The sequence below is a fragment of the Scyliorhinus torazame genome, chromosome 10, assembly GCF_047496885.1.
Source record: "Scyliorhinus torazame isolate Kashiwa2021f chromosome 10, sScyTor2.1, whole genome shotgun sequence".
In the NCBI taxonomy this organism is placed as follows: domain Eukaryota; kingdom Metazoa; phylum Chordata; class Chondrichthyes; order Carcharhiniformes; family Scyliorhinidae; genus Scyliorhinus; species Scyliorhinus torazame.
The window spans coordinates 43,388,605-43,416,269 of NC_092716.1; the positions used below are offsets into that span (position 1 = coordinate 43,388,605).

General features: G+C 47.7%; 1 protein-coding gene across 3 annotated transcripts in view; it reads right to left on the reverse strand.

The window, feature by feature from the left end:
- def8 (differentially expressed in FDCP 8 homolog) overlaps positions 1 to 27,665 on the reverse strand; it is a 47,830-nt gene that overhangs the window by 4,433 nt on the left and 15,732 nt on the right. For all 3 annotated transcript variants that reach the window (XM_072518035.1, XM_072518037.1, XM_072518036.1), the window contains 9 exons: positions 21,437 to 21,531; positions 20,362 to 20,511; positions 17,264 to 17,405; positions 13,801 to 13,965; positions 12,208 to 12,335; positions 10,312 to 10,425; positions 8,557 to 8,637; positions 8,230 to 8,370; positions 7,304 to 7,413 (listed from right to left, as the gene is read on the reverse strand). In XM_072518035.1, the coding sequence (XP_072374136.1) occupies positions 7,304 to 7,413; positions 8,230 to 8,370; positions 8,557 to 8,637; positions 10,312 to 10,425; positions 12,208 to 12,335; positions 13,801 to 13,965; positions 17,264 to 17,405; positions 20,362 to 20,511; positions 21,437 to 21,531 (1,126 nt within the window). The remainder of the gene's footprint in view (positions 1 to 7,303; positions 7,414 to 8,229; positions 8,371 to 8,556; positions 8,638 to 10,311; positions 10,426 to 12,207; positions 12,336 to 13,800; positions 13,966 to 17,263; positions 17,406 to 20,361; positions 20,512 to 21,436; positions 21,532 to 27,665) is intronic.

The window sequence follows — 27,665 nt, forward strand, 5'->3', positions numbered from 1 at the left end:
TATCAATCACTCAAACTCCTTTATTAATGTTTCTGAAGATGTAATATCAGTTTGAGATCATACTCTCTCTCCTTTTTCTTTCTATACTCAAATTTTAAAGGTACAATGGTGTGCTATAACGGATGGCTCCTCAATACGACAGGCCTTTATTTAGTTTAAGTTGCTTCCCTACCCAGTGCCTCATCTGTGTAATATTCTACAAGATAGACAAAGAAAACACTCTGCCGAAAAGGATGAAACAAAAAACTGAGAAAAGGAAAAAATTCCACTCTTTTGAAGAAATAGTTGGGATCCTTCTGGACTTTTTAGTACTCATTCTGGCACCTCTGGAAGGGTAGCCACAGAAGTGCTGAGAACAGGGTATGTCGATCGGTCCTCCTGCCTTCTGGCATTATTAGGGCAGTGAGATTTTTAAAAATGGATTAAATAAACTTTAAAAGAAAACCAAGTTAAGAAATGTATCTAAGAAACCCTGAAGACAACAGAATTAGTTACATTAAGAAGTTACATCTCAGCAGAACACAAGTCCAAGGACGTTACGAATTCAAATTTGTAATTCACCCACCTTAAAACATATTGAGTTCCTCGCATGTCTTCAATGATTGCAGAATTTTTACCTCATTGTTCTTCTTCATTATTTAAAGAATTTCTTGGCATGCCCTGAACATCCAGTTTACTCATTTATTCATATCCCCTTATATCTCTTCTGTGTGCAGTATATTTTTCAAAATTAACTTCATATCATTTTTCTCTAATGCAGAAGCAAAATACTGCAGATGCTGGAAATCAGGGGTGAAATTCTCCAGTATTGGCACGCTGTCCGCCGACCGGCGCCAAAAACGGCGCAAATCAGTCCGGCATCGCGCCGCCCCAAAGGTGCGGAATCCTCCGCATCTTGGGGGGCCGAGCCCTCACCTTGAGGGGCTAGGCCTGCGCCGGACTGATTTCTGCCCTGCCAGCTGGCGGAAAAGGCCTTTGGTGCCTGTGATGAACGGTTACTGCCTTATCATCATGTAAGGTGATGTCCCCTTTAAGACCAGGCTTGGAACCCTGGGGACTCCGCCTCTGGCTCCGCCCATCTGGGAGCCATACATAAAGGCCTGCCTCATGGTCTGTACAGCAGTCAGCTCTCGTCCAAATCTGTAGCATAGTTATTAGCCTAATAAAGCCTTCTTTACAGTTTAATCTCTAAGCATCATTATTGAGGGTACCTCAATTTATTAAGCTAAACTAGATTCAGGATGGATGCAGGCCTAAATCCAGAGAAGCTCAATCTGGAAGCACGAACAGCGGAGGCAAAGGAAATTTTTTAATACTGGCTGCGGTGCTTCGAGGCCTACCTGGACTCCGCAGAGCCTCCCATCCTGGGGCCACGCAAGCTGCGTCTACTCCACGCCCGGGTGAGTCACAGAATCTCCGCCACGCTCGAAAAGGCGACGTGTTATGAGGAAGCGATTGAGTTGCTCCGCAAGCGGTTTGTCAAACCCGTCAATGAGGCGCACACCCGGCATCTGCTCTCTACCTGCCGGCAGCGCTCGGGGGAAATCGCTCGACGAGTTTGTTGAGAAACTCACCGCGCTGGCCAGGGACTGTGACCATCAGGAGGTGACAGGGGAAGTCCATATGAACCTGCACATCAGAGATTCTTTCGTGTCCGGCATCCGCTCGACCTACATCTGGCAGCGACTGCTCGAAAACGGGGCAAAAGACCTCCAGGAGACGCTAACGCTCGCCTCCTCGCTGGAGGTGGCCCGACGTAACCTGGGTACGTACCCCGCGGACTCTGCCAGCCCCCCCCGGACTTCCTCAGACTCGCCCGTATTACAGGCTTGCGCCACGCGGCGACCCGCTCACCATGGGGGCACACCTTGCTACTTCTGCGGGCAGGGCCAGCACCCACGCTGCCCAGCCCGCTCCGCGATCTGCAGCAACTGCGGGAATAAAGGGCACTTTGCGAGGGTCTACCTGGCCAGACCCAGGGGCCAGCAAAACAAAGAACAGCCGGCCCAAAAATCAGGCTCTCAGGCCCGCAGGCCTCGCAATGCTGCTGCGCACCGACCCGACACGTCCTCTTCTGACGCGTCATCAGCCTCGTGCGAATCATGGGAGCGGCCATCTGGTCGGCGGCCATCTTCTCGACCCGACACGTGCGACCAACGGCAGCGGCCATTTTACGACTCCAACTACCCGCGACTGGGTGCGATCAAACTCGGCCACAACACCTGCAGAACTCCATGATGCAGGTCCAGGTCAACGGGCACGACACTGCATGCCTCTTCGACTCCGGGAGCACGGAGAGCTTTATCCACCCTGAAACGGTGAGGCGCTGCTCCCTACGCACCCAACCCACATCCCAAACCATAGCCCTCGCATCTGGGTCCCACTCGGTACAAATCACGGGGTACTGTATTGCGGATCTCTCGATCCAGGGTGCCAAATACACCCGTTTCAAATTTTATATCCTCCCTCACCTCTGTGCCCCCCCTGCTGCTCGGACTGGATTTCCAGTGCAGCCACCGAAGCCTGACACTGAAGTTCGGCGGACCCTTGCCCCCCCTCATGGTGTGCTGCCTTGCGACACTGAAAGTCGCACCCCCCTCGCTATTCGCTAACCTCACTCCCGACTGTAAGCCCGTCGCCACCAGGAGCCGGCGCTACAGTGCCCAAGATATGGCTTTTATCAAGTCAGAGGTCCAGCGTTTACTGGGAGAGGGGGTCATCGAGGCTAGCAACAGCCCTTGGAGAGCGCAAGTGGTGGTAGTCCGGTCCGGGGAGAAGAAACGGATGGTCGTGGATTATAGCCAGACCATAAACCAATTCACGCAGCTTCATGCGTACCCCCTTCCTCGCATCGCGGAAATGGTAAATCGGATCGCCCAATACAGAGTCTTTTCCACGGTCGACCTCAAATCTGCCTACCACCAGCTCCCATCCGACCAAAAGACCGCCCCTATACTGCCTTCGAAGCAGCCGGCCAGCTCTTCCACTTCCTCAGGGTCCCCTTTGGTGTCACAAATGGGGTCTCTGTCTTTCAAAGGGCGATGGACCAAATGGTGGACCAGTACGGTTTGCGGGCTACATACCCGTACTTGGACAATGTCACCATTTGCAGTCATGATCAGCAGGACCATGACGCTAACCTCAAAAAGTTCCTCCAGACCGCCCGAGCCCTTAACCTGATCTATAACGAGGGCAAATGCGTTTTCCACACCACCCGGCTGGCCATCCTCGGCTATGTCGTGGAAGACGGGGTCCTAGGTCCCGACCCCGACCGCATGCGCCCCCTTAAGGAACTCCCTCTCCCCCGCAGCCTCAAGGCCCTCAAACGGTGCTTCGGGCTTTTCTCCTATTACGCCCAGTGGGTCCCCAAGTATGCGGACAAAGCCCGCCCACTCCTAAAGACCACCACTTTTCCCCTCTCGGCTGAGGCTTAATTGGCCTTCAACCGCATCAAGGCCGACATCAAGGCCGCCATGCACGCGGTGGACGAAACCATCCCTTTCCAGGTAGAGAGCGATGCATCAGACATCGCCCTGGCTGCTACCCTCAATCAAGGAGGCAGACCAGTAGCGTTCTTCTCCCGAACCCTCACCGCCTCCGAGATTCGACACTCTGCAGTCGAAAAGGAGGCACAAGCCATTGTGGAGGCTGTGCGGTGCTGGAGACACTACCTCGCCGGTAGGAGGTTTACCCTCGTCACCGACCAACGGTCGGTCGCCTATATGTTCGATAACGCACAACGGGGCAAAATAAAAAACGATAAAATTTTGAGGTGGAGGATCGAACTCGCCACCTACTCGTACGATATCAAGTATCGTCCAGGGGAGCTCAACGAGCCCCCAGATGCCCTGTCCCGCGGCACATGCGCCAACGCGCAGGAGGACCGCCTGCAAGCCATCCACAATGACCTCTGCCACCCGGGGGTTACCCGGCTCGTCCATTTCATCAAGTCCCGCAACCTACCTTACTCAACCAAGAAGGTCAAGGCCATGGTCAGGGCCTGCCAGGTCTGTGCGGAGTGCAAACCGCACTTCTATCGGCCAGACAAGGTTCGGCTCGTGAAGGCCTCGGGCCCCTTTGAGCGACTGAGCGTGGACTTCAAGGGGCCCCTCCCGTCCACCAACCGTTATGCCTATTTCCTCACCGTGATCGATGAGTTCTCCCGTTTCCCATTCGCCATTCCCTGCACCGACATGACCTCAGCCACGGTGATTAAGGCACTGCACAGCATCTTCACCCTGTTCGGTTTCCCTGCTTATATCCACAGCGACCGGGGTACATCGTTCATGAGCGATGAACTGCGTCAGTATCTGCTCAGCAAAGGCATCGCCTCGAGCAGAACGACCAGCCATAACCCACGGGGAAACGGGCAGGTGGAGAGGGAGAACGCGACCGTGTGGAAGGCTGTCCTTCTGGCCCTGCGGTCGAGAAATCTCCCAACCACCCGCTGGCAGGAGGTCCTACCCAATGCCCTACACTCCATTAGGTCACTCCTCTGCACGGCCACAAATGAGACCCCTCACAACCGATTGTTTCTCTTCCCCAGGAAGTCTACCTCTGGGGTCTCGCTTCCACCTTGGCTGACGGCTCCGGGACCTGTTCTTCTCCGGAGGCACGCGAGGAGCCATAAAACGGACCCCCTAGTTGAAAAGGTCCGACTGCTCCACGCCAACCCCAATTACGCCTACGTGGAGTACTCCGATGGCAGGCAAGATACGGTTTCCCTCCGGGGTCTGGCGCCCGCTGGATCCTCCACCACAGACGCCCCTTCCCGCGCCGCTCCCCTGCAGGACCCGTCGCCCCCTACAACACACCCCCTTCCGGCCCTACCACCCGTTGGTGAGCTCCTACCGTGCGCCCCCCCTTGCGCCCCCCCCTTTACACACCCCGCCGGCGCCGGCTCCGCTACCCCCGGCCCTGCCTAGTTCCTCTGCCCCGACCCGGACCGAAGCTCCGACCGCTGTGCTCCCGGATGTGCCCTCAACCGGGACGTCCGTGCCCGCCGCACCACCGCCCGAATTGAGGAGATCGAGGAGGACGATCCGGCCGCCGAGACGGATGGACCTATGCTGGCACTTCACCCCCGTCGGACTTCTTTTTAAACAGGGGGTGAATGTGAAGAACGGTTACTGCCTTATCATCATGTAAGGTGATGTCCCCTTTAAGACCAGGCTTGGAACCCTGGGGACTCCGCCTCTGGCTCCGCCCATCTGGGAGCCATACATAAAGGCCTGCCTCATGGTCTGTACAGCAGTCAGCTCTCGTCCAAATCTGTAGCATAGTTATTAGCCTAATAAAGCCTTCTTTACAGTTTAATCTCTAAGCATCATTATTGAGGGTACCTCAGTGCCCCGCCAGCAGGCGCGGAAATGACATTGCCGGGCGGCGCATGCGCGGGAGCGGCCGCTCACGGCATCCCCGCGCATGCGCTGTGGAGGGAGTCTCTTCCGCCTCCGCCATGGTGGAGACCTGGCGAAGGCGGAAGGAAAAGAGTGCCCCCACGGCACAGGCCCGCCTGCGGATCGGTGGGCCCCGATCGCGGGCCAGATCGCCCCGCGCCCCCCCCAGGACCCCGGAGCCCGCCCGCGCCGCCTTGTCCCGCCGGTAAGAGAGGTGGTTTAATCCACGCCGACGGGACAGGCATTCTAGCAGCGGGACTTCGGCCCATCCGGGCTGGAGAACAACGGGGGGGGGGGAGGCAACCGGCGCGGCGCGATTCCCGCCCCCGCCAAATCTCCGGTGCCGGAGAATTCGGCAACCGGCGGGGCGGGATTCACGCCAGCCCCCGGCGATTCTCCGACCCAGCGGGGGGTCGGAGAATCTCGCCCCAGAATTCAAATCAAAAGAATGATGGAAATATTCAGGGGGTCAGGTCAGCATCTCTACAGAGAAACCAAGCTGATAAGCGCCATCTATCAGCCATGTTGCGTCCGAACAGGAGCACGACGCACTGCAGGAGAGGCTTCCCCTGGACTTCCAGACAGCCATTACACCTCGTGAGCCCGTCGCGATCCGCATCACAACCACAACACGCAGGATCAAAACTCGTAGAGCAAAATCGGCTTAGAAGCTGACTTACATCTGCCTTCACCAGATGGAACAGCCACCCGATATCTACCGGCCTTGCCGAGGAGACCCCAACCAGGTGCCATCCCCACAAACGAGGGACCAGGCAGAATGGTACCATGGGGACTGGATCTCCCACGCGATCAGAGGCCCCCGGGTGATCGGCCTCCGGACTGGCACTGCTGCTGCCATTCGGGCACCTTGGCACTGCCAACCTGGGTAACACTGCCAGGGTGCCAGGCTGAGTGCCAAGATGCCAAGCTGGCATTGTGCCTGTGCTGGGGGTTGCCCTGCCCACATGTGGTGGGGTGTGGGAAGCCCTTTGGACCCTCTGACGGGCCATTTAAAAACGGTGTCCCAATCCCTTCCTGAACTGAAGAGCTCTGCTCGTTGGCTAAGTGCGGTTTCAGCGTGGCACTCCCTTCCCGGGCACAAAAACCAGACAGAGCGCCGGTAGATAGTGGACACGTTCCCGCCTCTATGACCCCGCTAACCCCGCACAAAAATGCACTGTGTTTTAATTTGGTTAGATCGCGCCCCATGTTTCAGGTTGATAACCCTTCAAGACCAGACCTGAAATGTTAACTTTCTCCTTCACAGATGCTGCCTGACCCGCTAAGTATTTCCAGCAAGTACTTTTTAAAAAAAAAAAAGAAAGTGTCATTTTCCTGCCCATTTATACCTTTTATCCAACACACGATAATTTCAGAGCTGCCTTGCTGTCTCCTTGGTTTCGTATCATTTGCAAATTGGACTGAGTTGTATCGAATTTTGGAAAGCAAAATATTTATACAAACCGAGACAACAGTGATCCTCAAGTCCATATTGTTTCATTTGTTTAATTTGAACTTGATTATTTTAAGTATACAAGCTGCAAGCTCAGCATTATATATTTTTTTTTAAAGTTTCATGTCCTCTATTGAAGTTTTGTTGTGCAATCTTCTCAAATCTAATTTTAGTTCTTTGCTCATTTCTTTCTGGAGGAGGCAGCCTTCAATCAAATCATGGGTTGGCATTATTAGTGCACAGTTGCAATATATTTCTCATGTAAAAGAAAAATGAAGCACCCGTCCTGCATAACCTCATTACTTCATGCATTAATTGACAGTCACTCATTTATCTTGAGTCAAGCTTCAAATTTAAGGGTCTGGAATTGGCACCTACCGCGCAATTGGGCCCCAACACCTCCACCAACCAGGAAATGAAGCAAACATTAGCTGGAGTTCTTTGTACCAACCTGTGGAATACAGCTGAACAATCCTGGCACACTGATGTGTGGCTGTCAAATGGGAAGAGCACATCTCCCTCTTTGCACAACTCGCAGACAAAACCTTTAGCCTGACACCGCTATAAAACAAGCCACAGAATCAAAAGATTGATTTTGGTCCAATTCATAATTTTAAAACTAAAGCTTAATACAATCACCGGGATAAGAATTTGCAGAGTTTTTGTCACATTTTATTTATATATTTGATGCCTTTGATTAGAGATTGATAATGGTCTACCTACGGATACATAACATGGAATGCTACCGAATAGAACATTGTCAATAAACTTTGTTTAACACATGAATGTATTAATTGATGTGAAAATTATGACATAATGACATATACATGGGGAAATTAAACAAGTTGCAAACACAATGTTATATATCTTGATGCAGAGAATATTTAAATAAAATTATTGGTTAATGATTGGTCTGATTATTGGGTTGTATAGGGAACACAGTTGAAAAGTAAAGAATCTCCCATTTGAGATGGAGATGAGGAGAATTTCTTTTCATGCTGGAGTTGTTTGCTTGGCCATTTCAGGGACAGCAAGAGAAAACCACACTTTTGTGTATCTGGAGTCACACCACGTAAGCCTGATGTAGTAGGATGCAAGGTCCTCAAGTGAATACAGTGACAGAAAACCACGCACAGCAAAAAACATGTTTAAATGTAAACTACTTTGCTTTCTTAAAAAAATGTGACAAGAAAACATAACCGAGAAACAATACTGCCATTCACTTTGAAGAAGCACAATAAAAATGCAATATTTTTTCTATTGGAAGCAAGAAGAGGGTCATGTTTGAAGGCTGTGTTTCCTGCATCTAAAAACCTGGCTCATTTTGAAGACTATGTAATCTTAAAGGGTTCCTTCACCGTAAAAGTCTGACCGTACCTCACAGTCCAATTTGATGTGCTTTGCAAAGATGGTGTGGACTTCAGTTAAAGTGCAGCTCAGGCGCCCAGTGGCAATGTCAATTAAATCCTGTAAAGAATACATTTCATCGTTTTCCACAAAGTGCTGTCGATCCTGTAACTATAAACACAAATATTTAGACAAACACTGAAAATATCTTCCATAAAAGATGGATATAAGGCAATTTTTATTACAACCTCGATTTCAGAATTGAACCAAAACGTTGATTTTGGTTTCCCATTTGAATCAATATCACAGCATTCATTATCACTTGGGGACATAGCTCTAATGACAGAACAAACTAACCTGCAGCAGGAGCCTTGCCTCCATTGCCTCCTTACAGGTGATGAAATAGGGTTTCATTAACAGGATGTCTTGTCGGAGTTTCTGCAGGCAGAAACCAAAGACAACACATGTAACTAAACATCCCATTTTTACAAGCGCTACACTCCTTCAGGATATGTCATTAAGATCTTGCATAAGTGGACAGTGGAACATTTTATCACAACAAACCCTACCCGGTTTAGCATTTCATGAACTACTCTGCTAAATGTCCAGGACAAAGGGCTCAGACAGGCTAAATTCTCAATCTTTCCAAGCCCCAAGGGGAAAAAAGGTAGGGCTGAAGCTGCTTTTTGGATATACCATGCATTCTGGATGTTAAAAAATAATCTTTCCAGGACAAATTCTGTAGCTATTCTGAAAATTCTGAAAGCAAGATAAACTTTTGTGCAAAGTCTTAAAGGATAGCATTGAAACAAAGGGGCAACATTCACTTCTGAGTAATTACAGATTATTTATTTGTGGAATATAGAACATAAATTGATACCAGCACAGGTGGAGCACAGTCAGCCACGATGCCCAAATCTATTTAATCACACACTGCTGCTCTTCCTGGCAAATGTTTCACTTTCAATATTTAAATAATTTTCTTTTGAATGTTACTTTTGAACCTTATTTTCACTATTCTTGCAGGCAGTTCATTTGCGGTCTCAAAACTCAATTGTAAAAAAGAATTGCCAAAAACCTTAAATCTTGTCTTCTGGTTACAAACTCTTACACTGCTGGAAACAGTATCTCCTTCCTTACTTCATCAAAGCCATTCATGATTTTGAAAACTCTATCAAATCTCCTCCTGACTCTCTCCACTTTAAGAACAATCCCAGCTTTTCCAGTCTGTTGCCATAACGAATCCCTCAGCCCCGATACCATTCCAGTAAATCTCTTCAGCACCCTATGGAAAGCACTGACAACCTTCTTGAAGTGTGGTGCCTAGTACGGAACACAATATTCCAGCTGAAGCCTAACCAGTGGTTTCAGTCGCACAGCACAGAAACAAGCCCTCTACCAACCATCAAATACTAATCTATACTAATCCCATTTACCAGCGCTTGATCCATAGCCTAACCTTGACGATTTAGGTCTTCGTCCAGATGCTTCTTAAATGTTACGCGAGTGTCCGCCTCCACCACCTTCTCAGGCAGCATGATCCATATTTCCACCATTCTCTGGGTGAAAATTCTTTATTAGAAACAGCGGTCTCAAATTCCCCAGCCAATTTAAAAGTTCTGTGTACACACCCAAGGTCTCTGTTCCTGCACCCCCATTAAAATTGCCCCATTTAATTCAAATTGCCTCTCGTCATTCTTCCAAACCTCATTCTTCCAACCAAAATGCATTATTTCACATTTGTGAAATTTCATTGGCCATGCACCAGCCCAGTTCACCAGTCTGTCTTTGTCTTCCTGAAGTCTGTTATTATCCTCCTCAATGTTTACTACATTTGAGATTTTTTTCAGCTGTAAACTTTGAAATGATGCATCGATACGCAAGCCCAGGTCATTATTTTTTTTAAAAAGTAGTTCTCATATCGACCTCTGAATATTGACACAAGTGCAATGTTTTAAATCATATGTTAAATCACTGATTTGTATTACAGGGTCTGTACAGTTCTCCCTAATATTTACATTAATTTCTGGGTTAACATCTTTAGTAACATATGAAGCAGGTTTATTTGTTGCACATGTTCAGGTGTAGAGTGTATCCTGGATCTAGCCATACCCGAATTTCCACCAGTTCCTCCACATAGTTGAAGAGAAGTGGATTAATCACTCTAAGTTTTAGCACTGGCCGAGAAATCATCAGCGCGAGGTACCTCATACTATAACGACACACCTAATGGTAAGTAAATAAGGAAAAACAAAATCAGGCAAAGACCCAAGTAGCACAACTTCAGGTAGAATCTGCATGTGTTAAGTCTCCGAAATATAGAAGCCTCACATATAAATTTATTCACACACTCTTCCAAGTAATGCATCAAAACATCCCACACAAATACCATTTTCACATAGTTTACAAAATGTAGTCCAACATATATTGTGGTCTTAATGCGACCATGATTTTAAACCAGACAGATCTTAAATTCATCAAAGACGATAGGCTGGATTTTCATACCTGCGTCTAAGTCAGAAGGGAGAAGGATAATCAAAGGACACGACGGGTGGGACAAGATTGTGAGATTCCTGACCCCATTTCCCATCATTGGCAAGGTTTATGAATCATGGGGTGCCTTGTTCTGGATTTGGGAACCTTTTGTGATAAAGGCATTGCCAATTTCAAATGTCATAATGAAATGCTAAATGATAATTTAATACAATAAAGTCCTGCCGCTCGCAAGGGTTATGTTCCTGCGAAACATTGCGATATATTACATTGATGAGATTTCAAAATTGTTAGGGTTGTATTTCAGCACCCAGAATAATCATTTAACCAAAAACGTAAAGAGCATATGCAAGACGACCAGCTTGTGTGTTGCCTCAGTGTCGGGAAGCTTCTTCCCGTCTGAATCATCATATTTATTTTTTTTAAATAAAATTTAGAGTATCCAATTCATTTTTTCTAATTAAGGGGCAATTTAGCGTGGCCAATCCACCTACCCTGCACATCTTTGGGTTGTGGGGGCGAAACCCAGACAAACACGGGGAGTGTGCAAACTCCACACAAACAGTGACCCAGAGCCGGGATCGAATCTGGGACCTCGGCGCCGTGAGGCAGCTGTGCTAATCACTGTGCCACCGTGCTGCCTCTGAATCATGATATTAACACTCAGCAATGACCAAACACCCTGGGGAAAAGAAGTGAAAGGGAGAAAATTCACTCAATGGGCAATGCAGTGTACAATATGCACAAGGCAGGTAAGTGAAAATGCGAACAAGGAAGTCGTGAAAGGTGGGACATAGCTTTATGTTTTTAATAGAGCCATTGATAATAGGAATTTGTCTTTAAAAGTAAATGACCATTAAGTTGACTAGCTTTGCAAGTGGAAAAGTCTTCTGCTGCATTAGAGTACGTTATCTACTGGATACAGTGCTCTTGTACATTGTAGAATGTTGGCAGATTTGACTATGTTGATTGTCCTCTTGTGATTTAATCTTTTCATTCAATCACAGCTCAGACATCTGCTTCCCTGCTTCAAAGTCTGAACAGATAGCTGAGCTCTTTTGGGGACTTAAAAGTCTTTAGGTATTCAGCTCTGAAGGGTTTGTTGACACTGTTGTTGAATGGATTCAGCACAAAACCTAAGTAACAGATTCAGCTCAGCAGGGGATGTTTAAGAGCTGTCGGCGTACTATGGACTGTCTTGACAGCTTTATAACCACTTAATGGAAGACCTTTTTAAAAAAGCAGATTTTAAATTAGTTTGTTTACTTTTGACAATTTTATAAACATCTCCAGGACTTGCTTTTGGTAATAACAGTGTTCAAGATTTCTGTACATAGATGCTGGATGAGATGGGGGCAGCACTGGAGGTGGGGAGATGAGGGTTGATATGGGAACAGGGGGGGTTGGGGGGGGCGGGGTGAGGTTAGATATGGAGGACGCTTCATATCTGTTCGCATATTGTTCTCCCTCCCAAACAGGAATGCCATCTCTTTTTCCCCCATCCATGATACTCACTTTATGGGTTTCAAAGTCCCAATTGTGTATGACCCGTGCTGGGATGACAGCGGCATCATTCCAGTGGCAGCTGCTGCAGTAATATCGTCCTGTGTAGTCACACATGCGCGCCTCACTGGGTACACCACCTGAAGTGTAAAGTCAAAATCAAGTTGAAAAGATTAAGAGTGAAAGACGCAAAACTTTAAAAAAAACATTCTTGATATTACAATAATGAGGCTGGTCATGGAGATAGCATCATCCCACTTTCCTGACTGAATTTGTATGGGATTTCCCCATTTTGAGCTACATTTCTGAACTATATGAACACATTTGTAAATTATACATACTGGTATTGTGGTATATTTTGTGTTTGTGAGAAAGAGAGGGGGGGGAGGGGGAGAGATCACCTTTATCAACTCAATGTTGCTTGAAATGAAAATCGCTTGTCACAAGTAGGCTTCAAATGAAGTTACTGTGCAACTACAGTAGACTTCTGACCAAAAGTCTCATCATATAATGAATGGTGTAGGAAATACTGTCCAGAAGAGGGTATTTGACCCCTTATGAATGGATTTTTATTTTTAGTACCATTACTGTACTATTTGTTAACAAAAATATACTTAGAAATAAATCTGATGATTAGCTTTAGTTTTTGTTTGACAGTATGGTCTTCAATGCATAGTAATGTAACTTACTGGTAATATACCAGTAACATGCTGCTCCACTATCAGTATGCACATGTGTGCGGCGTGTGTGTGTGTGCACGCATCGATAGGAGGAGGTTGAACTCCTCCAATGACAGCATCAATATTATGTCTGACCAATGCAAAACACCTTTTTCAGATCTGTTTGGTCCAGGCACCGAAAGTGATTCAGAAAAATGCATTTTAATTAAAAAATACATAGCCCAGTTTATCAGAATGTCTAATCTATCATATTCAGTCTTCCATAAGCCAAAAATGATGTTAGCCTCTCCCAGTCACATTCCCTGGAGACTTCCTGCTCAATGCACATTCCCCATGTGTGCTGCAGGGTGTAATCCCAAGTTCTCCCAGCTGCTGTGACGGGATAGTTCCCTAGTTTTGTTTTGAAATCCAGTCATAACACCTCAATATCGGTCCACAAAAACTTAATGAAGCTCTCTTAATCATTTGATTATGATGTCAAGACCTACTATACCAATTTACATGGGAAAGCACGAAGTTATACAGAAGACGCGCTGTGGCGGGGGCTGCAAATCACGTTCATATGTATCGGTCCTGCCCAAAAAGTGTATTGGAGGGAGGTCTTTAAGGTAATCTCAAGGGTGGTGCATGTGAGATTTGAATCGGCCCCCTCGAAGCCGTATTCGAGGTGTCGGATCGGCCGGGGTGGGAAGCGGGTGCGGAGGCAGGTGTCGTAACCTTCGCCTCGCTGATTGCCCGAAGGCGGATTCTGTTGGGGTGGAGGTCGGTTTCTCCGCCCTGTGCCTCGGCGTGGTGGGGGAACCTGCTGGAGTTCCTAATACTCGAGAAAGGAAAGTTCGAGTCGAGGGGGAAGGATGGAAGGGTTCTACAACCCATGGGTCTTGTAAATTGTTTACGTTTCAAAATAAATTACATGTGTACCCACGTAGAGAAATTGGCTGACGACATTCTCCACATCGATAATCTTGCATATCCAGTCCCACCTCAGGACAGATGTTGAGTTCAAATTCAGACTGGTGGCTGACCTTTGATCTTACACAGGATTTGGGGATTTGGTTTAAACACTTACTGTGACACCGGTAGTAACAACCTGTCAACATAGAAACTAAACTCAGTTAGAAGTGGTGACATGCAACAGTAGAGGGATAAATCAATGACAGCTTCTCATAGTTTATTTTATTTACCCTCTTGACAATATGTTCCTTTCTAAGTAAGAGTGACTTTACACAAGCGTACAATAAGGTTTCAGTTAGTGTTGCAGGAATTTCTTTTTAAAAAGTACTAAAACGAAACTGGGGGCGCGATTCTCCGCTCCCGCGACTAAGTGCCCACGCCGTCGTGAACGACGTCGAGGTTCACGACAGCGCGAAACGGCCCCCATCTTGACAGATTCAGGGCCCTAAAATGGGCTAGGATCGGGGCCGCGAGAAACTTGGGGGGGCATGTTGCCAAAGCAGCATCGTCACCACGCGTCTGGCATTGGCGCCGCATAAAAGCAGCGCCGCGTCATCCGCCGCCTAACTGGCGGGTGACCCGCGCATGCGTGGTTGCCGTCCTCCCCGAGGCCACCCCGCAAGAAGATGTCGGATGGATGCGCGGAGGAAAGGAAGTCCTCCTTCAGAGAGGCCGGCCCGCCAATCGGTGGGCACCGATCGTGGGCCAGACCCCTTTTGATTGCAACCCCGGTGAAAGAACCCCCCCCCCCCGCGCTGTTCCCGCCGGCAGCGACCAGGTGTAGATGGCACTGGCGGGAAGCCGTGGTTTTGGGCAGGCTGCTCGGCCCATCCGGGCCAGAGAATAGCGGGTGTAGTGGAGAATCGCCATTTTGGGTGTCCCGGGCGATTCTCCGGCCTGCGCCGCGCAGAACTCGACGGGGCCGTTCTCGCCGCTTGGGTGCATCACGGGAGGGCGTCGGACCGGTGTCGCGGGGAAAAATGGAGCGCCAGGCGATTCTCCAAACCAGCGCGGGAGCGGAGAATCGCGCCCATTGTGTTTTCTCAAATTGAATTAGTATCAAATTATATTGTAATGGAATTATATTATTTATTAAGGCATCATCTGAGAATCCTTTTCAACCCAGTTTATAACATGGTATTATTTACTAATTATCTTTAATTTTCAGTCAAAGTGCTGGGCATCATTCAGTCAAACATGACTTCTTTTTCTACCAGTCTTTAAACACACTTCAAAGTGCAAACAATGGAGCAGTTTTGTTTTTTTTATTCCAGAAGAACGTTACTTTACCCCTCTTGAATTAAGTATTTACCCAATTAAAACATTTTTCATTCAATAACTGTCTATCGTGTCACACTTCATTACAAGTTTTAGACAAAATTAACTCAAGTCCTTATTTCACCAGTGACATATTTCATCAATGAAATATGTACAAACCAAATTTGCTAATAACGAAAGAGGATTAGTGATGAGAAAACTGAGCAATCAAATTATTTGTTCCAATCATTAAAAGGAGAAAAAAAAGTCACTAAATGGACCAAATAATTCCTTCAGCTTTTTCCTTCTATGTATCTTCTTAAACGACGGGTATATATTAGCTAGACACAACACAACAAAAAAAAATGTTTTGAAAATAAGTCATGTGAGCATATTTTCAAAAATGCCTTTTTTTTTTGTTAAGTCGTGTGCAAAATGAGCTAATGCTGGAAATGCTGCAAGAAGCCTGAAGAATTTTCTGAAACCTGGGAACCCGATTATTGGGAAGAAATTTCTACCTCCTGTGGAGAAATTATGTTCAAAAATGCATGATGAAAGGCACTAGCTCTTTCATCCCCTTCCATGAGACTGCAATACCTACAGAAAACTATGACCATGATGAAAATGTACTAACAGTGAGGCAGGAGGCAAAAATAGGAGATTCAACATTTTGGAAGTATGATTGCAAGACGTCGGATAACGATTCCAAATTAATAGTATTTTTTGGCATGATGTTTTTTTTGTGTTGCTAAGGGGGCCTGAACCCGGAATGTCAAGATCAGAGGGGGTGTTTATGAGATGCTTTCATACTGACTTAGACATTACGATCAGAGCCAGCCAGCCACTCTGGTCTGGAATATGGTGAATGAGCAAATGCAACTGGCTACACAACAATGAGAGAAATTCCCCATCTAGCTTTCCTATAAGTGAGCGAAAAACAAATGCTTGGAAGACAAAAGGCGAAGCAGCACGTCTTAAATAACGAGTCAGTTGCACAAAATTACACAAAACATGAATGAATGTGACAATAACGGGACACGAGCTAGCTTTTGTATTTCACAGTACTCTGTTAAAAGGAATTCTGCAGAATAAATTACCAAATTAATTTTTTTTTCATTAAAGACACTTAACATCACCAAATATTTCCAAGTGCAGGCAGCACAGACAACAAAAAACAGAGTCACAAAGGTTAAATATTCTGGAAGAGAAATGGAAAATGCTGGACAATATCAGCAGGTCTGACAACACCGGTGGAAAGAAAATGGAGCTAACGTTTCGAGTCTGGATGGAACTTTGTCAAACCATTCTGGATTCGGCCTTGGGGAGACCACAGTCTCTGTCCATCAGTACAGACCAACAATGTGTTTTTTGATATTGTTGGCTGCTATTGCCCTTCCGTCTGAACAGATGCAGATAAGGGAGACTCACAATAGTACAACTTTTCACAGAATGCCACAAGGTTTTTATCCCAATAGTTAACATTGTGCCATGGTCTCACGGACTCCAGCTGAGCCAGTACTCAGTACTTCAAGAGTGAGGATGGTTACAAAATTACTCATTTAGGTCTAAGCCAATCCTCTGGCTGCCAATTTCCTCTTATTGAGTATTTGACCACAAAACAGTGGCTGCAAATATGCATTATATATTGTCGTGTTATAAGTAGTTGGAAATGCATAAAATTATTCCAATTCAAGTTAAAAATCTTAGTGCAACAGATCCTGCAGATGTGCAACTTTGCCTTTTAAAAAATGACGCCTCGGGGTGATATTATGAAGTTACAATTTCTTAGATCAACAGCTGTTTTTATAACAATTAAAATGCTAGTTTTGATTCAAACAAAACTTTAAACCCCAAATTCACGATTGCAGATTCTATGAAATGTGACACTTTAAAAATTAAACTAACAATTAGGCTGCAAAAAAAAAAAAAAAAAAAAAGAAAATTACTGACTTCACTGGATAATTTCCTCCTGTTGAACATAAGCCTCCATACAAAAAAAAACTCTACAGCAGTTCTAATATAAATTGTTATATCTATATTTTATTCAAATGAATTATTCCACAGTGGCCATTCAAAAATTCATGATAATTGGATTTTCATGAACCCATTCATGGGATGTTTATTTGTAGATTTTATTCTAAATAGATATTGGCCAGGGTAAACACCAATGCATTCACCTGTGCAGGTATACCAGGTTTGAAGCAAGCCCCATATAATGGTGCTGCACTTGTCACAAAACTGCTTGACACTTTTGCTTTTCTCCTTGTAGAATCGATGTTCAAGCAAAATTCGAATATTTGGCTCATCCTCGTCCGGATCCTATAAAGAAAGGCAGAAAAATAAAGTGGTCAAACATCTATTAAACAATTACATTTTTACATTAAGTTAACTGCAGAATTTCTAGTCAATGTGTGTAATCAAGGTTTTCCACCAACTTCTATGATTCTATAAACTTTCAAGTCCTTATTATATTACCGTGGTGGGATTTGAACCTGCGTCTCCAGAGCATTAGCCTGGGGCCATAGGCCCAATTTACTCAACCTATCATTACAGAACAACCCTCTCATCCCAAGGATCAATCCAGTGAATTTAGACTACTTTCACCTCAAAAGGCAAATAGATCTTCCCTTAGTTCAGGAGATCAAAACTATGCACAGTACTCCAGTATGAATTACTCAAAGCCCTATACAACTGTAACGTCCTCATCTTTTACTCAACTAAGGTATTGAAGAATAGATGTTAATGGCACAGTACGAGCTACATGAGAAAAATGGAAATTCCAGGAATAATCTCCAAGGTTTTTTTTAACACATCTGCAGTCTGGACTTTAGTCTCTCACATTGAGAAAAACTAGTAAAGCATTCTTGCTGAATGGCTCAGATATATAAATGCTGTACCTGTCACCTGAAGAGTCGCTAAAGAGATTACAGGCATTCACATTTTGCCATACCTAACCTGGATGAAGTTGACCACATAAGAATGAGTTGAAGTAGGCCATTCAGCCCAACAATCTCAGTCTTGTACCTACTCAATGAATGAGCCTCTTGAGCCCCCTGGGACCGAGAATTCCAAAACTTCATCACCCTCCCTCTCCTCATCTCAGTCCTAAATGGCCTATCCCTCACTCTGAGAACCCAAAGAACAAGGGTTCATATAAGGGAAAGAGCAGTTGTCTGCAGGAACAATTCCGGACATTTTCTGCAGTATAAGAAATCTACAATTACAACCTAGAAAAAACAAAATTACCCTCCAGACAGAACTATTGATTATGAATAGACTGCAAAGCAAAGATTTGAAATTTCTTGATGATGTCCACATAAGATAAATATGAAATAGTAATCAATGATCTTGTCAGTAAAAAAAAAGAAAAACCATCAGTAAAAGTTCAGATTCTAAATTTTATAATAGTTATACTCAATTTTTATATTGGCAGGTTTCAGAGCAAATCCTGTGTCTACAATCTAAATTCCCAATTTAAATTTGCCAAATTCTAAACCTGACATTAGAAACACAGTCCCTGCTCCCCCAATATTTCTGGGTATGTTCAGAGACATCAACTTACCAATGTTTCAATGACAAACAACCCACAAGCTTCCGATTTTAGCCGAATAACTTATTTACATGATGTATCATTGCAACATCATCTGAAGAAATGGTGACCATCTTCCACACCATCTCCAGCTCTACTCTTCATCACCTCTCATAACTGCCTGCAAGTGCTTATACTGCTTACTGAAAATCCCAGTCTTGGATGAAGCACAATTTCCCCTAGCTAAACGCTGAGAAGAGTAAAACCATATCCACTCCACCATTATTCTAATGCTTACTTAGTCAGGTTGTGATCCATCACGCTCTCTCATCCAAATGTCCATATCCTATCCTAAACCTCCCTGATCATCTCTACCTTTGTTGATCTATATTGGCTGCTAGTCCCTCAAGGTCACAAATTTAAAATTCACAACTTTGTATTGAAAATCCTAATGCCATGAGCCCTCCTCATTTGTCATCCTTAAATCATTCAACGCTCTCTCTAGCACCCACTCACCCCACCGACCTTTGCAATAAACTGGTCTTCTGATTCCAGCTGCTCAAGGTTAATCCTCCCACACACACTGCTCCATTATTATTGGTTGTTACTTGAGCCTCCTCGGTTCCATAGTTAAGAATTTCCTCTCTAAACCCTTCCCACTTCTTTCTCGTCCTTTAAGACTCCATTATAACCCATCTCATCAAATTAGCTATTGGTCAGTCCTCCCAATATCTCCACTTTTTGGCTCGGTGTCTATTTTTTCTATTACGCCTCAGGTAACGCACTTTAGGATATTTTTCTGAAGTGAATGCAAGCTATTGTTGTCAGTGGGGAATGCTGGAAATGCAATGGTTTATTGGCACCATTTCGTGCAACTGAAGTCTTTCATCTCTGGTGCCATTCTAGTGATCTCCTCTTGACTCTCTCCAAGGTCTTGACACCCTTAACGAAGCACAGTGCCCAGAAATGGACACAATGTTCCAGCTAGGGCTTAACCAGTGTTTTAGAAAGATTTGACACAATCTTCTTCTATACTCAATGCCTCTTATTTATAAAGTCTTGGATCCTAAATGCCTTTTTAAACAGCCAACCCAACTTGTACTACCACCTTTAAAGGTTTGTTCATCTATCCTGAGTTGCTCTATCCCACCATTCCTTTTAGAAAAAGAAATTTATATGGTGTTTGCACATTCTCCCCATGTCGGCGTGGGTCTCATCCCACAACTCAAAGATGTGCAGCTTAGGTGGATAGGCCATGCTAAATTGCCCCTTAATTGGGAAAAGAAATGTTTTGAAATTGTATCATTTTTGAAAATTTTTCCTACCAAAATGAATCACATCACACATTTCAGCATTAAACTTCATTTGACGCGAGTCTGTTCATTTCATTAGTCTGTTTCCATCCTGCAGAAATGTGTTACTATCTTTCTCGTTGCTTACTGTGTTTCCGCATTGCCTCCAAATGTTTCCCTGCCAGTGACATTAGGTTGACTGGCCTGTGGTTACGATGCAATATACTTGGCCAACCATGCAAACAGCTCATTTGGATCATTTGGCACAACTTATTTATTAGCACTTTCCCTCCTTACCACTGAATTGGCTTTTAAAATATCTTTGATGTTCACCTCTCTACTCGGAATGGTAACGCATCTTGCCATCAGATTATTCCACTTGTATGCATCATCCTGTAGATCACCCCTCCCTTTGATTATGGTATTTTTAATTTTTACACTGTACATTTCAAACCTTCAGTTCTTGTAGCTTAAGTCGCAGGTGAATAAGTTTAACAACAGCGTCTTTCTGCTTCTCTGAGTGTTCCGGCAAATCTAGTATAACTTGTTTCACCTCATCGATTGCATGCTTCAGATTTTCAATGTCTAATGCCACAAATGATCCCTGCATAATGCAAACACAAAGCAAACAACCATTAAAGGTGAAGAACATGAGATTCTTCATACGGTTACACATCAAAAGTGAACCAGAAAGAAGCCAGCACAAAAACCTGAGAGTATATGGAATGGCTACAGAACAGTCAGAGGCCATTCAGCCTCTCGTGTCTGTGCCCGGACCTTGCAAGAGCAACTGATCAAATGCCACTCCCCCACCTTTTCCCCCCCAAGGCCCATACAATCTTTTCCTCTACAGGTACTGATCCAATTCCCTTGGGGAAAGCCACGACTGAAATGCTCCTCCACCGTACTCTCAGGTAGTGCATTCCCGATCAGAGTTGCTTGCTGCGTAAAACAGATTTTCCTCGCGTCACCATCGCTTCTTTGGTCAATCACTTTCAAAATCTGTGTCCTCTGCTTCCATGTTTGCGTGCGCCCAAATTTCAGACCAGTGACAGGATACAACGCGACACAGAGCTGACTCCTCTCCTGGTGTTCTCTGGGAGCAGTTAGCGTGGAGTGTGCTGGATGCACACTCACCAGTACCAGAGTGATGTTCTGGATTGACTGTGTGGTTTCTCTTTTTATTCCAGGTTTTATATTCATTGAAGAATAAAGAATTCATGCTCAAAGAATAGAGTCACCACGAAGCACAACATAAACAATCTTAACCCCAATTCAAATGGCATTCCACAGAAGATTACAATACAGAACATAAATGAACCACATTCGAGGCAGACAGATCTATACTGGGACAAAAGTTATTTCAGTGGCATCAGACTTGGGCTGAAAAGCATGAAAATAATTTTTAAAGATGGATATTTCAGCTTCACTCCTTGTGAAAACAGACTTGTGTCGAGGAATTAGCTACTTCTCTTTTAAGGCTGGAACTTAACGATTTGTCTGCGTTTAAATAAAGAGTCAATACTTGCCACTGGTTTAGAGAAGTGATCCTCAGCCAGGCCAAGGTCCATCACACGGTCTGCATGTGCGTTGACTTCTCTGTACAAAGAGTCTGGGTATAGCCCTAGATTGGGAAAAACTGTATTTGTTAATGGAAATATGAGCTACTGAAAGGAAAAATGGTCCAGAAGTACATAAGCATATCCAGGAATTTTGCTAGCTCCAACTATTTACGAGATATTCTCCAGTCAGCTTTATATAAATTTCACTGCAGAGGATTAACTGCAGAAATGCCCGATTCATTTTTAAATCCTTCACATTTTTAAAACTTATCAGCAAAAATGATTAAAATAACATTTCAGACTCAAGTCATATCTTTTATTTTAAATTAATTTAACTCAATGGGCTCAACTCAAGAACAAACAAACCAAGTTGACTCCTGTTATCAAAAGCTTTTGTTCACCCAGATATGCACATAGTGTTGTACCTCCCATTTTTCATGGAGTCATAAGACTGGTTACTCCAGCAGTAGCTTTCTCTTTCAGCAGTCACATGCCTCTTCCTCACATTGCACGCAACTGGGCCAGTTGACGTACAAAGTGAAACACTTTGCTGATGCATGAAGCTTGCACAATCAAATGTTGAACTTGACCAGAATCCAACCATATATTTTAAGAAGCGATTCCAAATTTTTAGGTGTTCCAGTTTCCACCAGCTCCTCCAAAACGTGACTCATGCTGGGATGCAGGACTATACATTTCAGCAGGACTCCACTGCTCCTTCCTTGCAATCACTCTTTCTTGTCTTCAAACAAAGAACAAAGAACAAAGAAATGTACAGCACAGGAACAGGCCCTTCGGCCCTCCAAGCCCGTGCCGACCATGCTGCCCGACTAAACTACAATCTTCTACACTTCCTGGGTCCGTATCCCTCTATTCCCATCCTATTCATGTATTTGTTAAGATGCCCCTTAAATGTCACTATTGTCCCTGCTTCCACCACCTCCTCCGGTAGCGAGTTCCAGGCACCCACTACCCTCTGCGTAAAAAACTTGCCTCGTACATCTACTCTAAACCTTGCCCCTCTCACCTTAAACCTATGCCCCCTAGTAATTGACCCCTCTACCCTGGGGAAAAGCCTCTGACTATCCACTCTGTCTATGCCCCTCATAATTTTGTATACATCTATCAGGTCTCCCCTCAACCTCCTTCGTTCCAGTGAGAACAAACCGAGTTTATTCAACCGCTCCTCATAGCTAATGCCCTCCATACCAGGCAACATTCTGGTAAATCTCTTCTGCACCCTCTCTAAAGCCTCCACATCCTTCTGGTAGTGTGGCGACCAGAATTGAACACTATACTCCAAGTGTGGCCTAACTAAGGTTCTATACAGCTGCAACATGACTTGCCAATTCTGATACTCAATGCCCCGGCCAATGAAGGCAAGCATGCCGTATGCCTTCTTGACTACCTTCTCCACCTGTGTTGCCCCTTTCAATGACCTGTGGACCTGTACTCCTAGATCTCTTTGACTTTCAATACTCTTGAGGGTTCTACCATTCACTGTATATTCCCTACCTGCATTATACCTTCCAAAATGCATTACCTCACATTTGTCCGGATTAAACTCCATAAATACCAGCCTCTGCATTCGCTAGAAAACCTTCCACCCGCTTCCAGTATCATAATTTCACTTGCAAACACGTTTTCCATTCTGCTCCCGGCCTTCTGGAAATTCTATTCCGTCTATCCCAGATGCACTATTTTCACCACCCCTCCATCTGCTGCCTTTCCCTGGCACCATCCCATAAAAGTGCTCAAGAGTCCCCACAGTTGGATTCCGGTCTTGGGTGTGGAGTTTGCACAATCTCCCCATGTCTGCATGGGTTTCCTCCAACTGTCCAAAGATATACAGGTTAGGTGGATTTTCCATATTAAATTGCCCCTTAGTGTCCAGAGATATGTAGGTTAGGTAGGGTTATGGACTAGCGTGGAACAGTGAGCCTGGGTAGGGTGATCTTTCAGAGGGTTGGTGCAGGCTCGATGGACCGAATGGCATCCTTCTACCCTGTAGTGATTCTATGGAAAAAGCGCCACATATTTGCATACTTTTAGGGCGGCATGGTGGCACAGTGGTTAGCACTGCTGCCTCATGGTGCCGAGGACTCAGGTTCGGTCCCAGTCCCGAGTCACTGTTTGTGTGGAGTATGCACATTCTCCCCGTGTCGGCGTGGGGTCTTACCCGCACTACATAAAGATGTGCAGGGTAGGTGTATTGGCCACACTAAATTGCCCCGTAATTGGAAAAATTTAAACAACAATATTTTTGAAGAGGGGGACAGAGTGATTAGGAGCAGGAACCTTGGCTGATGCACTTTCTGCTTTCTATTCAGAGGACACCGAGGCCGCCAATGCTGCCCAGAGATCAATAAATTAATTTTAGATTCGGGAATGAGGACCTCTTGGCCTTTATGGTTCTACTACATGCGGGGACACTGACCTACTAAACCATCCATTTCAGCATTCCCCGACATGCAATTCCAATTGAATGTGTAGTGGGACGGACCTTTCAACCGGTCGGATCTCTGACAGCCATGCTACCCCAGTTGCCCCCCCCCCGACGTCCGCGCTACCCCAGTCGTCCCCGATGACCACGCTACCCCAGTCACCCCCCCGATGACCACGCTACCCCAGTCGTCCCCGATGACTGTACTACCCCAGTCGTCCCCGATGACTGCACTACCCCAGTCGTCCCCGATGACTGCACTACACCAGTCGTCCCCGATGACTGCACTACCCCAGTCGTCCCCGATGACCACGCTACCCCAGTCGTCCCCGATGACTGCACTACACCAGTCGTCCCCGATGACCAAGCTACCCCAGTTGCCCCCCCCCCCCGACGTCCGCGCTACCCCAGTCGTCCCCGATGACCACGCTACCCCAGTCACCCCCCCGATGACCACGCTACCCCAGTCGTCCCCGATGACCACGCTACCCCAGTCGTCCCCGATGACCACGCTACCCCAGTCGTCCCCGATGACTGCACTACCCCAGTCGTCCCCGATGACTGCACTACCCCAGTCGTCCCCGATGACTGCACTACCCCAGTCGTCCCCGATGACTGCACTACCCCAGTCGTCCCCGATGACCGCGCTACCCCAGTCGTCCCCGATGACTGCACTACCCCAGTCATCCCCGATGACTGCACTACCCCAGTCGTCCCCGATGACTGCACTACCCCAGTCGTCCCCGATGACTGCACTACCCCAGTCGTCCCCGATGACCACGCTACCCCAGTCGTCCCCGATGACCACGCTACCCCAGTCGTCCCCGATGACTGCACTACACCAGTCGTCCCCGATGACCGCGCTACCCCAGTCGTCCCCGATGACTGCACTACCCCAGTCGTCCCCGATGACCACGCTACCCCAGTCGTCCCCGATGACTGCACTACACCAGTCGTCCCCGATGACCACGCTACCCCAGTCGTCCCCGATGACCGCGCTACCCCAGTCGTCCCCGATGACCGCGCTACCCCAGTCGTCCCCGATGACTGCACTACCCCAGTCGTCCCCGATGACCGCGCTACCCCAGTCGTCCCCGATGACTGCACTACCCCAGTCGTCCCCGATGACCACGCTACCCCAGTCGTCCCCAATGACTGCACTACCCCAGTCGTCCCCGATGACCGCGCTACCCCAGTCGTCCCCAATGACTGCACTACACCAGTCGTCCCCGATGACCGCGCTACCCCAGTCGTCCCCAATGACTGCACTACCCCAGTCGTCCCCGATGACCGCGCTACCCCAGTCGTCCCCAATGACTGCACTACCCCAGTCGTCCCCGATGACCGCGCTACCCCAGTCGTCCCCGATGACCGCGCTACCCCAGTCGTCCCCAATGACTGCACTACCCCAGTCGTCCCCGATGACCGTGCTACCCCAGTCGTCCCCGATGACCGTGCTACCCCAGTCGTCCCCGATGACCGCGCTACCCCAGTCCGTCCCCGATGACCACGCTACCCCAGTCGTCCCCGATGACCACGCTACCCCAGTCTCCTCCCCGATGACCGCGCTACCCCAGTCGTCCCCGATGACCGCGCTACCCCAGTCATCCCCGATGACCGCGCTACCCCAGTCGTCCCCGATGACCACGCTACCCCAGTCTCCTCCCCGATGACCACGCTACCCCAGTCCTCCTCCCCGATGACCGCAGGCTACCCCAGTCTCCTCCCCGATGACCACGCTACCCCAGTCTCCTCCCCGATGACCGCGCTACCCCCAGTCTCCTCCCCGATGACCACGCTACCCCAGTCGTCCCCGATGACCACGCTACCCCAGTCTCCTCCCCGATGACCGCGCTATCCCAGTCGCCCCCCCCGATGTTCGCGCTACCCTAGTCGTCCCCCGATGACCACGCTACCCCAGTCGTCCCCGATGACCACGCTACCCCAGTCTACTCCCCGATGACCGCGCTATCCCAGTCGCCCCCCCCGATGTTCGCGCTACCCTAGTCGTCCCCAATGACCACGCTACCCCAGTCGCCCCCCCCCGATGTTTCGCTACCCTAGTCGTCCCCAATGACCACGCTACCCCAGTCGCGCCCCCCCGACGTCGGCGCTACCCTAGTCGTCCCCGACGACCAAGCTACCCCAGTCGCACCCCCCCGACGTCCGCGCTACCCCAGTTGCCCACCCAACGTCCACGCTACCCCACTCGCCCCCCCCCGACGAACTCACTACCCCAGTCGCCCCCCCGACGACCATGCTACCCCAGTCACCCCCCCGATGACCATCTACCCCAGTCACCCCCCCCGATGACCATCTACCCCAGTCACCCCCCCCCCCCCCCCCCGAGGGCCACGCTACCCCAGTCTCCTCTCCCGATGACCACGGCTACCCCAGTCTCCTCCCCCGATGACCACGGCTACCCCCAGTCTCCTCCCCCGATGACCACGCTACCCCAGTCACCCCCCCCCCGGATGACCACGCTACCCCAGTCGCCCCCCCAAATGACCACGCTACCCCAGTCATGCCCCCGATGACCACGCTACGCCAGTCTCCTCCCCCGATGACCACGCCAGCCCAGTCTCCCCCGATGACCACGCTACCCCAGTCGCCCCCCCGACGACCTTGCTACCCTAGTCGCCCCAACGACCAAGCTACCCCAGTCTCCTCCGATGTCCACGCTACCCCAGTTGCTCCCCCCCCCGATGACCACGCTACCCCCAGTCACCCCCCCCCTATGTCCATGCTAGCCCATTCGCCCCCCCCGATGACCACGCTACCCCTGTCGCCTCCCCGACGGACCACACTACCCCAGTCACCTCCCCGATCACACTACCCCAATCGCCTCCCCGACGGACCACACTACCCCAGTCACCCTCCCGATCACACTACCCCAGTCACCTCCCCGATCACACTACCCCAATCGCCTCCCCGACGGACCACACTACCCCAGTCACCTCCCCGATCACACTACTTCCAGTCGCCTCCCCGATCACACTACCCCAGTCGCCCCGTGTTAGTGTCAGCTCGGGTCAGAGACTTCCCACGCTAAGGGTCAGGTGTGGCCAGTGAAGTTAGTGGTGGCTCGGGTCAGTGACTTCCTGTGCTAAAGGTCAGGTCCGGTCAGCGAGGTTAGTGCTGGCTTGGGCCTTACACTTCCCACGCTAAAAGCTGCTGGAGTTCAAAAGTGCAGTTCTTGCTATCTGAAAAGAAATAATGTGCAGGTTACAAGGGGACGGGATTAGGTAGAATGTTCTTTCAGTGAGCGAGTAAAACTCAATGGGCTGAATGGCCTCCTTCTGCACTGTAAAAGTTGCTATGATTCGGTGTCAGTTTTCAGATTTACAGCATTGGTTGTTCAACAAGTTTGGGAAATTTGGCTGACCCAGCGCCAAACCTATGACGTGCAGAATTTAATGTGGCCCTCCGGAATGGGTTGCAAGGTTGCGGGGGGGGGGGGCCTGGAGGATTGAGAGGGAGCAGTTGGAGTGCCCATTACCGTTCCAATGTTGTGGAATTTCTGTTAAAGCTGTGGGACAAAAGGGGTCTCTGATCTTTAAATTGACCCGCAGCTCTTGGACGGTATGATCGCGGCCCATTAAGGGACAGGAGCCCGACACCAGGCAGCCAATTGCCAGTTGAACAAGTGGCAGCTTTGGCCCACAGTCCTTGACCAACATTGTAAAATACATAGGAGGAGTCAAGGGATGACATTTTCGTTCACACCTATAGATCAGATAGAGGGTGGTGCAG